Source organism: Cupressus sempervirens, chromosome 11, assembly GCF_028749045.1.
Source record: "Cupressus sempervirens isolate cs-2001-9-10 chromosome 11, ASM2874904v1, whole genome shotgun sequence".
Classification (NCBI taxonomy): Eukaryota; Viridiplantae; Streptophyta; class Pinopsida; order Cupressales; family Cupressaceae; genus Cupressus; species Cupressus sempervirens.
In genome coordinates this window covers 54,403,414-54,417,185 of record NC_143128.1, presented here as the reverse complement: position 1 = coordinate 54,417,185, position 13,772 = coordinate 54,403,414, and the positions used below count along the sequence as shown (strand labels likewise).

At 33.3% G+C, this 13,772-nt stretch overlaps 1 protein-coding gene across 1 annotated transcript in view; it reads right to left on the bottom strand.

The window, feature by feature from the left end:
• Window positions 1–1,088: 1,088 nt before the first annotated feature.
• The window catches only part of ATATH8 (Protein kinase superfamily protein), a 185,237-nt gene continuing 172,553 nt past the window's right edge, over window positions 1,089–13,772 (bottom strand). Inside the window, exons 15-16 of the mRNA XM_089808697.1 lie at window positions 2,802–2,955; window positions 1,089–2,369 (exon numbers count right to left, since the gene is read on the bottom strand). Of these exons, the coding sequence (XP_089664823.1) occupies window positions 1,938–2,369; window positions 2,802–2,955 (586 nt within the window). The 3' untranslated portion in view covers window positions 1,089–1,937. The remainder of the gene's footprint in view (window positions 2,370–2,801; window positions 2,956–13,772) is intronic.

The following is a 13,772-nucleotide window of genomic DNA, read 5'->3' as shown; positions in this document are numbered from 1 at the left end:
ATTTTTTCAGATCCATTTTCAAATGACCAATCAGCCCATGATTTTATTTTCTCTTTGTCTCTTCACTGCCTATCAATTTGTAAATGATCCCACCAAAAGGATGCATGATCTTTCAACCTCGTACATGTATAATATACCTTTTTATACTCTTTTGTATTTTCAAATTCAAGATATATCCCCATTCTCTATCCAATATTTCACTTGGATTCAAATTACTATTATTGCTTTTAAGGTCAAAGCAAGGTCTAGTGTTTACTCTATTTATGGCTCAAATAAATCTTTCATCTCCTTAGACAAGCCCATGTTGGGTTTATTCTTTTGTCACCTCAACCAATTCATTTTCCTCATCACTTACATCTTCGACATGAACATATCTATATTGCAATGTTTGAAAGGCTTCCAACTTGGTTGTTATTCCTCTCAACAACTAAACTCAAACAAAGGCTTCCAACTTGGTTGTTATTCCTCTCAACAACTAAACTCAAACAAAGCCAAAACTGAAAGTCAAAATTGTAACTAGCATGACAACTCGTGGTGACTGATTAGAGACAAAACTAAAATTGAGATCAAAACCATTTTTTTTAGCGACGAGGATTGCACATTCATGTGGATGCTCTTGTGTTAGTTGTGGTCTATATTTAACTAGTTAGAATGAATGTAACTGGATTAGTTAGAAATACTAAAATTCAATTATGCTTATAAGTTGGTTCAAAGTATAACATAATTGAATACTTTCACCCAATCAATATTGGTGATACATTCTCTTAGACATAAAAGAAATGACAATTAATATCTTCTATATTTCTCTTCATCATTTAAATTACTTTTGAAGGAGATAACTATAAGTATTTTTTTTTATATTTATATAGAATAGCAAATCTATCACAAAATTTCATTCAAATTTGAATATAATTAATTCATTACTTTCAAATGGGAAGTATCTTAATGACTATTAAAAAAATTATATTACAAAAGTCAATTGAAATAGTGATTCTTAAATCAATCAAATCAAAATAAATAAATATAAAATTATAATCATAGTGAAAAAGAGGAAATTATTAAATATTTCAAAATTGAATAATAAAACATACTAGAGAATGAGATATTTATTATTTCATATATCCCTACTTCTAAAATCTTAGGTTAATAATGAACATAAAATTCCAGAGTTTATAAAACTCTGCATATAGAATAGGACATAAAAAATCAGACAAGAATAGCTTCTAATGATAAAAAATGCATGTGACTTTCAATCTTAATCACTGCACTTTTTAACGTTTGTATAATTTTAATTGTCCTGCCAACTGAAGCATTTACCTACATGAATCCTCTGAAGCAGAAGGAACCACTTCCGTCCTGAATTATCCAAGTGCTTGGAATGATAAACAAATTTTACCCAAACTAATCAAGTATCAGATATTATGTTGAAACTTCTCAAACCTTTTCATGTCATTTGGGTAAATGAATATAAATACATGAAACCATCCTAAAATACTAATTCGTACATTAACATAAAAAAAAATCGCCAGCATTATTCTTCTGCATACAACATTTCATCCTCTGCTGGCCTCTCTGATGTGATGTATCAGATGATGTTTGATTTTGGTTCGAATATCTTGCACGCTCCATAGAAAGACGTCAGAGTAGAAATGCTCAAAATAGCAACCCAAATCCAATCAAATTCTCACCTTGTTTCCTTGTTGGTTTCCTGTTAGAGCTGAGACTTGCCATGTAGAAGTCTCAGATTCAAATCTCATCATAAATCGCTTCAGTAGTTAGACCTCAAAAGTGTGATCTCCAATATATACAGACAAGTTTGCCATAAATATATGCATGGCACGTAGAAGATATTTTTGCCTATTCCCAGTATGAACTTCATATTTTTCTGGTGATTTGGTGGTATTATGCCAGCGGAAATCAGGATGTCTAGTCGCCTTCTAAACAACAACCTGATAAGCAAGCTTTCTTTTTCTCACAATTGGAACTGGTTGTACGTACGCATGACAGAGTTCCACAAGCAGTCGATGAGATGACAACGCCAAAGCAGAAGATACCATCATAGCAAAGGTCCAGCAGACTCTCAGCATCAACACGGGACTTCTTGTTAACCTTTTAAGTGCTGTAAATAGCACAATCTTGAGTCGGCGGTCTCTCAACAAATCCTTGTACACGTCCAATGATGAGGCATTACTACTGCTCATTCTATCCGTTTGATCATTGCCTATAGCTGTTTGACGTAGAGATACGTGCTTTTCTCTCAGGATCCTTGTACCCCATTCAGACAGAATGTCTGCAAAGTCTTTTACGACAGTTCTGCGAAATGCAGTGGCATCCTTAGAGACAAAAGTCTTGGCTAAAGATGGAGTATCCTGCACATCAAGAAAATACAATTTTTTTGAAAACTGCAAGAACTTCAGTCGGAGAAAGAAGCATTATACCTAAACGTTCCTAAATAAAATATACATATAAAAACCAGCAGCAACTATCTGTAAGACAAACGTCTAATTTGTTGAGCTCGATTGAGATATGACCGTTGAAGCAAAAATCTACATATATTATCTAAAATAAAATCTTCACAATATCGTCCTGTTAAGAGGCACTGAAATTTTACCTTTCGACCTCCATTCGAACTATTAAATTATATGAATTTTAAACATAACTGAGGTAAATTATAATTTACTGGAAGAATATTTGTAATCTTTTAAAAATATGGCAGAGAAATGTTCTAGATGGACTGTGCAATTTGAGGAGAAAGAACTGAGCTAGAAAATGCATCTAGTAGAGTTATGAATGTGCCATACAGCAGTAACTAATAGCCTCCTTAGAACAGCACCATCTGCAGATGCTAAAAGCTTCATGACTGTGTTTGCAAAATCGACACTGCCATCATGTGGACTTTTAAACGGATTAGATACAACATGCGCTTCATCTCCAGTCTCCAAAGCATCCCTTTTCCTGTCACAAAAACAAGGGATAGAGAGAGAATGAGTAACTGCAGCTTAAAAATGATATACATAAAAATACAAAACAAGTATTTATGCATGCAGGTCTAGAATGTTAAAAGCATCAATGAACAAAAACAAAACATAAGGATAATTTAGAACAAATAAGTATGTTTATGGAAAATGCAACGATATTTGCAAAAGTTTCTCAAAGAGGTCACATTGACGCACATTTAGTTGCCCATGAGGCATCTACGGAATAGACTAGAGCACTAGGTGTACACCACATTGTATATAAAGGAATGTGCAAGGAATGAGATATGGTGGATAACTATATCATGCTTCCTATTGTTGTACCTAGAAGTTGAAGGAAGACAGCATGTTTGCATCTAATGGTAACCTGGGCTATTCGAATTTCCAGAGTGCTGGGTAATATCAGGTATAGGACCTTGCCTGTGGGGTCCTGATGAGTGCCAGTTGTTAGGCAGGGGGTGAGGGAGGGGGCAGGTTGCATAGTATACATTTATGACTTCAAATGCTAATTATGAAATGTTAAATGATACTTCAACATAATATACCAAATATTTGATCAAAAACAAACCAAATATAGTTGAACAATGAATATAGAAAATTGAAATGCAATTCACGAACCATAAGTTCAAACTTCATAATCAATGACCATCAAACTTAGTTGTAACATTAGTAACATTAAAGTTTTAAACACAATGATAATGATGAATAAAAAATATAAATCATGCATAGTACCAAGTCAACCATTGACTATCAAGTACCAAATGACAAAGATGAAAGATTTAAAATTCATTGTTCAAATTATAAATATGTTATATCATAAAGATCAAGATGCTCATGATTACAATGAGCAGAGTAACATGAAACAGTGAAATGAAATAATGTATCATGGCCATATCAAAGTGAGTACAATTTACCAATGGTCAATAATGAGAATGAAGGTAGGAGCTCTATAATCATCCCCTAAACCAAAGTCCTTAGCACTAGAACTACTAGACTCCTCATGGGTAAGATAGTATTAAAAAAATTAAAAAACATTGACTTTTCAACATGGGCACTGGTCGCACACTGCGCGTCCCTTAGAGGCATCCGTGCACTTGAGACACCCCCGCTGGGTGCGCTTAATGTTGCGGCTGCAATGTGACATCGCTTTGGCAGCGATGGAGCATGGATGCACGACATACCCACACCCAAGACGTTTCACACCTAGGTAACATTGAAGAAAGGAGAAGTATCATTCGACAAAACTTCATCAGCCAACGTTTCATCAATTGACCATAGCCTAAAATTATCTATGCAATCAGTTGTACTTACAAATCCAAGTATGGTGGAATTGATTGTTTTGATGTCATTCTTATAAATCATTATATCCTTTTGAGAAGGAAATCAAGAAAACTCATAGGGGTCTAATACCTATGGCACCACATCTACTAGAATCACCAACGTTGTTTGTGGAGTTATCTATTCAAGTTGTAAATTTTTTGGCTTAATTTTGATGTTAGAGAATCCATGCTTCTATGCTTTCTTAATCTTTTGCAAGTACCCTTTTCTTGAGCAGCTAGCATCTTAGCATTTGTAGCTCTCTCCATCCAGTCATTGCACTACAAAAGAGTTCTTTCAACATGTCCACTATGACCCATCCATTTCCTTAACTTTGCATCCATTACCGCTGATTCTTCTGGGAATCCATCAACCTCACCACTTTGTTGATCTAAATAATGTGATAACAATTCTTCCCTACATGATATCATTCATATTGAAATGTTATAGATTTGAAAATCGCTCCCACTCGCTCTGTGTCTTCGGCTCTTGCCCATTCTCCAACTTCAAAATCTGTTGTTCCTGCTTGCATGCCCTCTATCCCTTTGGTCTCTCAGGCTTCAGCGCAGGATGTTGGCAATGTATTCCCCCTGTGATTGTGTTTGTTTCATCTGATTGGGTTGCCACTCAGTTTTTCCATTTGGAGGTCATTTGTATGTGGTGACTTTCCTTAGCACCGGGTTGTGTCTTGTTAGAATTGGTAATCTTTCCTTGGTTGTATTTATTAAATGGGATAAACCAAGGTATCCCTTATGTTGTTTGTCCTCTAGTTCACATGTGAGGACAAGTATTTTTTTGTAATTCCTTTATTAAGGAAAATAGTTTATTCCTCCTTAAGAGGATTATGACACTTGTTATGCACACACTTATGAATGTGGCAATCATTCACTTGGGAGTTACAAATAACTCCTCTTCTCATTTCTTTATAAGAGATGCTTCTCTCTCATTCTACACATACAATTATGATGTAGTTCATGTAATGAGCACTATGGCTCCTCATTATGTCCTCTCTCTCTCTCTCTTCATTCTTAGGCATTTGCCTCATTCATATAATTCACAAGGGGTTTCTTTGCTTTCCCCTTTCAAAATCATTGTCTCCTCTCTTGTGTTGATCTTGGAAAGGTCATATAAAGTGTGGTAATTATGTTTATCACAAACTTTCTTGGATTAAATTATAATTCTTTATTTTTAGTTCATTTCGATTTTATTATTTCTAACATGGTATCAAAGCTGAACTAATCCTTGTTTTGAGTTTTGTGATGATAGATTGGAGCTCACCTTATTTCGACCTAGGTAACTCTACTTAAAAATTATTATTTTTTGATCGTAGTAGCATTGATTAATTTGAGTTTAATATTTTTATTAAATATTTAAAATAATTATTTTTAAAATAGTTTTCTCTCATCTATAATTTTTTTAAAATAAAAAAAAATATTTATTTAACCTTTCATATATATGTATTTTTTTTAGAAATTGAATTTTATTATCTTTTTAATTTATGTGTCAATGCTTATTCACTTTTAAAATTATTCTATTTTCATTAATTAAATATCTAATCATAATTTTTACATTTTTTTCAGAAAGTTTGATCATTTCTTTTCTTTTTCCAGTTAACTCTCTTTTTTTAGAATCTTTCCTATAGTCTTTTGTTTTATTTCTTATTTCCTATTCGGCTATTTACTTTGTTAGTATTTCTTTTTTACATTCATCTTTCAATTTTTAGGTTTGCATGAAGTTTTTATGTTTTTGTAATGCCAACTAAAAATAAAGAGCAGGCTTGTGTTCAAGAGAAGGATGGGTGTTCTTCATTTTAGTTATGTTTGTAGTGTTCAACGGATTCTGATGCTTCTTCTTGGATTTCTTTTTTTCTTTTTTCTTTTTTCCAGACCCCATTTTGTATGGGCCTTCATCATTTTTCTTTTTTTCTAGTATTGTTGTTCAGAGGCTTGACATGCAATATTTAGCAAAGCCGCCTTTCTCTTCCTTTATCTGTTCAAGAGTTTTTTGGCCTGGCAAAATCTGTATTATTCTTTCCAAGACCTTTAATACCTACCTGTAGTTACATGTTCCAGAGAAAGTTGCTCTGACTTTATTGGGGGAATTTTATTGATTAAATCATTGAAAAAATGAAACATTTCTTCTGTTGGATATTTCATCTACCCCTTTTCTCTTCAGTGTACAATTGATTAACTAGGATGGATTCAACTTTGACCTAATTGTCGCACGCTTATGCCTGTAAACTTAATCCAGTCATTGCTGCCATGCACAATCAAGCTTAAAAGTGACTGAAGCTCTTTAAGAATTATCCCAATCGGCCCCAAATCGTGACAGAGTATATTGGTGTTACGTAGCTTTTTGATGAGAAAAGTGCAATGCGTGCCAGTTTGATGAAACAGTTTTTGTATTGAAGACTCAAATTGGTAATGGTCAGAATCCAGCTCATTGACCAGGACACCCTTCAAGCGCTCCATATTTGTGCTTTAATCAACAAATATTAATGAGAAATATCCCCATGCTTTAGCATGTAGAAACAGACCTATGCAACTTTAGGTTTTTTCAACAAAGGCCTCAAATTACCAACAATTATTCTAAGCAGTAAGTTTGTTCATGATGGTTTAGATCTTATCCATTTTGATTTGCTTACCTGTTTTGGGTTTTTATTATTTCTGCAATGTTGTTTTGTTGATTTTGATTAGAAAAATCAAGAAACTTTTCATATAGTATGTGCTAAAATAGCGGTTTGTTTGGTATAATATAATTACTGCGGTGGAAAATTTGAATAAAATATATAGTGCAATTTGATTAGCCCAAACTTAATTTGTGTCTTTTTTCAATCAAAAAAAGTTCATCACTAATTGGGAGAAAATAAGTGTTATTATTAATATCGTCAATCGACTATGTATTGGACTATAAAATCCCTCTATATGCTTTTTCTATTTTATTTCTGCACTTTTTATCATTTCATTTCCTACTCTACAGTTTTCTAATTATTTCTATCTGACACAATTTTTTTTTAATCATTGCTCATACCAGTTTTTTATCAGTCTAATTTTAGAGTATTAGAGTATTCCCTATGGGTAATATCTTCGTGAAGCTTTCTATGCTGCCATGAGTTATTCCTTTACCCTCCTGCCGTGACTCTCTAATTATTATCTATTCTCAGATTTTATTCCTTTATGTTTGTAATCATTCATTAGTCTGACAACTTAAAGTTCTCCTACTTTTTATTCTTGGTTTGATTCGTTTATTTCTGACTTATCTTGTTTGCATAATTTTTGGAATTGACCTCATTTCACATTGTCATAGCATATGTATCCATTATTATCCTACAATTTTTCTTACTTATATACGTATTTAATAGTTTTAAATTAGGCTACAAAAGTGTTGTTGCTATCTGATTTTATAAAAATAAAGGTTTTATTATTATATTATATTACTCTCATGGTTTATTCATAGTCTTTACTATCCTACAACTTTAAATCTTACATGGCTTCTTCTATGAAAGTTTTTTTAGTTTTTTCTAAAAGGTTTAATTAATTTTTTATTTAAAACCTTTTTTGAGTTATTATTATTAGTATTACTTTATAAAGATTGCCTTTATGAGATTGAAATAACAAATTTTAATATAAAATACATTTATTTTGAGTAAGTACATTATTTATTTTAAAATATTATTAAAATGCATTTAGTTTGAGTAAGTACATTATTTGTTTTAAAATATTATTTATAAAAGAAGGATATTTTTTCCCTTTTGCTATCATAAAGCTTTTTTACAAAAGGAAGTATAATTTTATGAAGTTTCTTTCCAAAACCCATTTTCATATTAAGAGATATATTATTAAAAATTCTTTCAAAATTTTATAAATACATATTGTATATGATTAAGAAGTTTTCATAATCATATTCTCTTATCAATTTAATTTTTTTACTTTTCAATTTTTATTAATATTTCTTAAACAATTGAGTTTTGCCTCTAATTGTCCTATTTGTAGTAATGATTTCACATATTGATCTTGTCCACAATTTGATTAGCCTTTCACATCTCCTATATTGATGCCTACTAAAGTTTTTGATCTTATTTGACAAGTCCATGTTTTTAAAATCTTATAATGCACTTTCATAAATTTGAATTTGGAGATAAAATGATAGAAATTATTATCATTTTTTTGTGAATTTAGGTATCTATATTATTTTTCATTTTAATTTTGATCAAGCATCAAGGTAAGTACCTCAAGTCTATTTCTTTTAGAACACGTAATTATGTTCCATCAATAATAATTTGGCTTCCATGTGAGCTAGATATGACCTCGTTTCCTATATTTTTCATTGTAGGATTTCATATTTTAGGTATATTTATTCAAGTATATATGGGGGCCCACATATATGCCCAGATAAATATACAAGCTATTGTGATTTTATTAATTTATAAAGTCTGTTTTTTTCTTCTCTAAAATACATATGCTCAAGACTTCAATGCATAAAATCACTTAAGTACTCATGTTTACCCTCAATAGAGTTTTCTACTTGATATTCATATACTGTTTATTTCTCATTGATCTTCCTTGGATCTCTACATTTACCTCAATTTTGTTTGGATTATGAGTTATCTTACACATTTGCCTTCAACTTTATTGTGATATTTTGATGTGCACACAGTTGCACTTTTATGCTTTTATAGCATCGTTCCATGCCCATGTTGGCAATTTATGGTTTTATACCATTGATTTACATGATTTATATGATATTTTCTTTGAGTTGCATAGGGAGCCAATTTCTTCAAGGTTAACTATGTAGGTCCCCCCTTAGTATAACTGATACATAGTTTCTTTATCTGGCCCATGGAGTATCCCTCCATCCTATATTGGTGTGCACTCATTTTATATGAAGTTTCCCTCCATTTGATCCTATTTGTTCTACTTTGAAAGGATTGATATTTATATGGAGTTTCCCTCCATTTGGTTCTATTGGTTCCACTTTGAAAGATTGATATTTATATGGAGTTTCCCTCCATTTGATTCTATATGCTCTACTTTGATAGGTTGATATTTATGGAGTTTCCTTTCATGTTGTTCCATTTTGTTCCTCAATGAAGAGGATACTATTATTGGAGTTTTCCCTCCAAATTCAGATGATTTGATCCAATTTTGAAGGCAATATGTTGTTAAATCCTCATAATCCATTCCTTTTAGTATCCTAACAAAAATCATGATAATACTAATTTGATCAACATTTCTCTCCTTTTACTTTATTTTCATACATTAATGTGATAATGATCTGCATACTTTATTGCTTAGATCATGAGTCATGTAAGTTATGGTGTTGCAGCACATTAACTTGCAGTGAGATGATTCATTAAGTGGACTGTCTATATCCATGTGATTGATGCAATGTTGATGCAAGTATCATTAGTTGGCCTTGTTTGTGGTCATTAGTACATTAGTATAATATACTTTTCATGAGAACATTGATCAAACTTTTTTGTACTTATTGATAATATTTGAGCATATACTTTATCTTGATATCAAGTTATCTCCATTGCTTTATGGTAACATGTTTTATTTTTCCTCATTGTTTCTCTATGAGAGTTTTATTATCCTTATTCAAAAGGATTTCTAATTTGAATTTAAGATGAAATACTCCTTGTGGATAGTTGTCTTGTTTCTTGTGTCTATGTTTTTCAGGTCATCCATCCAGGCACATACAAGACAATATTATGTGGTGTACATTCAAATGACCTATCCACTTCTCTCTTGGCTCTATGAAGATTTATATACACTCACAAGAGACCTTTGCACAATTGAAGTCACTCTAAAAGATCAAGTTGCTGCTATTTCATTGTAAAATTTCGGTTTAATACCCTTTGGTGTAATTTTCCCAAGTAAAGATTAAAGGGGGGTGTTAGAATTGGTAATCTTTCCTTGGTTGAATTTATTAAATGGGATAAACCAAAGTATCCCTTATGTTGTTTGTCCTCTAGTCCACATGTGAGGACAAGTCTTTTTTTGTAATTCTTTTATTAAGGAAAATAGTTTATTCCTCCTTAAGAGGATTATGACACTTGTTATGCACACACTTATGAATGTGGCAATCATTCACTTGGGAGTTACAAATAACTCCTCTTCTCATCTCTTTATAAGAGATGCTTCTCTCTCATTCTACACATACAATCATGATGTAGTTCATGTAATGAGCACTATGGCTCCTCATTATGTCCCCTCTCTCTCTCTCTCTCTCTCTCTCTCTCTCTCTCTCTCTCTCTCTTTCCATTCTTAGGCATTTGCCTCATTCATATAATTCACAAGGGGTTTTCTTTGCTTTCCCCTTTCAAAATCATTGTCTCCTCTCTTGTGTTGATCTTGGAAAGCTCATATAAAACGTGGTAATTATGTTCATCACAAACTCTCTTGGATTAAATTATAATTCTTTATTTTTAGTTCATTTCGATTTTATTATTTCTAACATGTCTGAAGTGGATGATGCTAACACTCCTTTCAAAAGGTCTTCTATCATTGTTGGCTCTTGCTCATCTAGCAATGGGGATTTCTCAGGTTGGGGTCTCCTCCCCCTTGAGAGCACTTTGTTTTTCTGGTGTCTCTTTGGCTGTGGCTACTATAACAGGGTCGACTTCAGGTCCTCCTACTGTGGTTCCCATTGGTGGTTGTGGATGAAGTTTGGTGCCTAAAAGCTTGTGGTGCTTGGTCCTTTTCCCATTTGCAATCATATCGTTGTGGATTTGGATGATGAGAAGCTTGCCAAAATTGAAGGTGTTGCCTCCATTTTTTCCTCCCATGGTTTGATTTGCAGATTTAGGTGGTTTTGGCATAGCTTGTAAAAAACTCTAGCCGGTTATAGTTCAGCAATTACGCCTTAACACATCAATTACCTTAACTAATCAGAAGTTTGACATTTTGTCAAACAGTTGGCAAGCAATTCAGTTATCATAATATTTTATCGCAATTGAAAATACTGAAATTTTCAATAATAACAATATCGAATCTCTTTCCTTTATTTTTTAAAACAATTACCACTCATAAGCTAAGTTCTAATATATGAACCAACTTACAATTTATTGCTGCAGCAGTAACTGATTTTCAGATTAAGAAGAACCTGGTAATACACCACAAATCACAGCCTTGGAAGGTACAGATCCTTAATCCAAAATTGACGCCAAGATTGGTATTAAACTGCTGTAGTAAATACTGGCTAATGCTATGTAGGAGCAGACCCTCCAGTATCAGCCCAACTGGTTTGCAAACTACACTTCCAAACTGGTGAATAGATACCAGCAAATCAGTGCTTTTGCCCCCAAAACCATAAACGGCAGATCCACAACAATTTGTTATAAACTTCTTGTGATTGCTGATCAAATCCCCAAGCCAACAGCAACTCCTTGACTGATTCAGTAGCCTCTATTATTAAACCACAGCAAGAATACTAACCGCAGGTGGTTAATGGTGTTCCAGCTGCCTCCTACAGTCCTTGGATCGCCGCATGGGACTGGGTGAAGTACATGACCCATGGATGTCTCTACATAGGTCAACAATTCAATCACGTACCCCAGTATTCAGCCGCAATGTCTAGAATATGAAAGAGCAGGTGTATACTGCAGACACAAGTTGAGTAATGGCAGATATTTTCCCTCAATTGAAATTCGATGGGTCTCTTGTAAATCTCAGGCTTTATTCTCACAACTTCACTTACAGATTTTGACTCCTTGCAATGTCAATGACTCCTGTAGATCTTCAGCAATAGCATAACTATCCTTTACTTGCTTAGTCAATAATCTCAACACTAAATCCCTCTGAGACATAGTAATTCAGTAGAAGGAATTAGAACAAATTGCATACTTCAGCACAACTTGCAATGAAATTACCAAAAACTCGGAATTCTCAAAATTATAAATCCAATCTCCCAGTCACAAAAAATCACAGTAAGGAGATTTAACCGATGAGATCACTATACATTAGTAGTGACTCCAGACAATCTTCAAAAACTCAAAAACCCTTATACTTACAGCAAGGACACAAAATTCAGAATTCGGAAAAAGCCGCAAAGGCAACAAAAGTAAATAAATATTCAAATGTGCCTTTTCCAATGAAATGAGCTCTCATTTATAAGCTTTCGTTGGCCAAAGTTTTCTTAAAACTCCACTTTAGAAATTGTGGAAGTTTCCCAAAAGAACTCACACTAGAAACTTTCCAACTCCCTTTTTAGAAATATCTTTTAAAGTCATTATTATAATAATACAAACATTATTATAATAATACAACTCAATGATTAATAAATAAATAAGAGCTCATGCAATTATTACTTTATTAACTGCATGTGACGACCAACTGCTGAAGTGTCATGTCCCCAATTTCTGCCCTTCCTTAGTGACAACATCTATAGCAGGGTTGGTCTATTATCTGGTTCCCATAGGCCAGCAGAGCGTAGAGGGAACCAAACCAAGGACTTTGCGAGTCATGCATGAGCTTCCCAAGTAGTTTGGAGCAGTAGACAACAGTTTGCTACAATTTAGGAGGGATTCCTAATTTGTAGGGATTGACTAGGAGTGGTCTAGGAGGCATTTGGAGACCTCGGCGAACGTTTTGGAGACTTAGAGTGCATCTCCTATTTTTTAGGAGGCATTCCTATTTTTTAGGAGGAACTCCCAGTTCAGTGATAGTTCTTTTAGAGGTGCACACAACAGGGGAGTCATTGGGACTCAATTTTGGTTGATTGGGGATCCCTAGATTTTAGGGATGGACTACCAGTTGACACATCTTGTCTGGCATCAGTCACAGATAGGTGACAAGGTCAGATTCATGTTTGATTGGTCATTTTGGGCCTTTTGGGACCATTTGGGAAATATTTTAATATATTTAAATATTTCCTAAGTTGGTGATTAAATAAATTAAAATAAGGTTAATAATATAACCATTTTGGAGTAATAACGGGATTTTGGCTTCAGTTGATCAGGTACACCTATGTGTTATAGCTCGTTGGAAAGGTCTCGAATTATTATACATGATTTTTACTATCTGTAAATTTTTGGTGCCTTCAGCTATGAAATTTTAATAAAGTAATGTCTTTCCTATAGCATGGATGACTTTAATTGGAAAAATGTTATTTTATTATATTTTATTTAAAGGGCAAAGTGTAATTTCCCTTTAGGGTTCAATTTACAATTGGAAGGGGATATAAGGAGATGGAAACCTAATTTCTTATTATCTTTTGCATATTGAAAAACTTGTTTTTGTAAATTGGCTCTGAGAGAGCAATTCTTCATCTGGGACGCAAACCCCAGGTTCTGGATTGGCTGGGACGTAGCCCTCAGCAGTTATTGGCATTGGATTCTTCAGACAGTGTGCGTTGCTATCAGGGATAGAGTACACCATTCTTTATTGTGGATTCAAGTTGCAGATTTATGGTTTCAATGTTACAGATTGATTCTTTCAGCGGGGACGTGATTCCTTGCAGTCTTAGGGCTGCCATTTG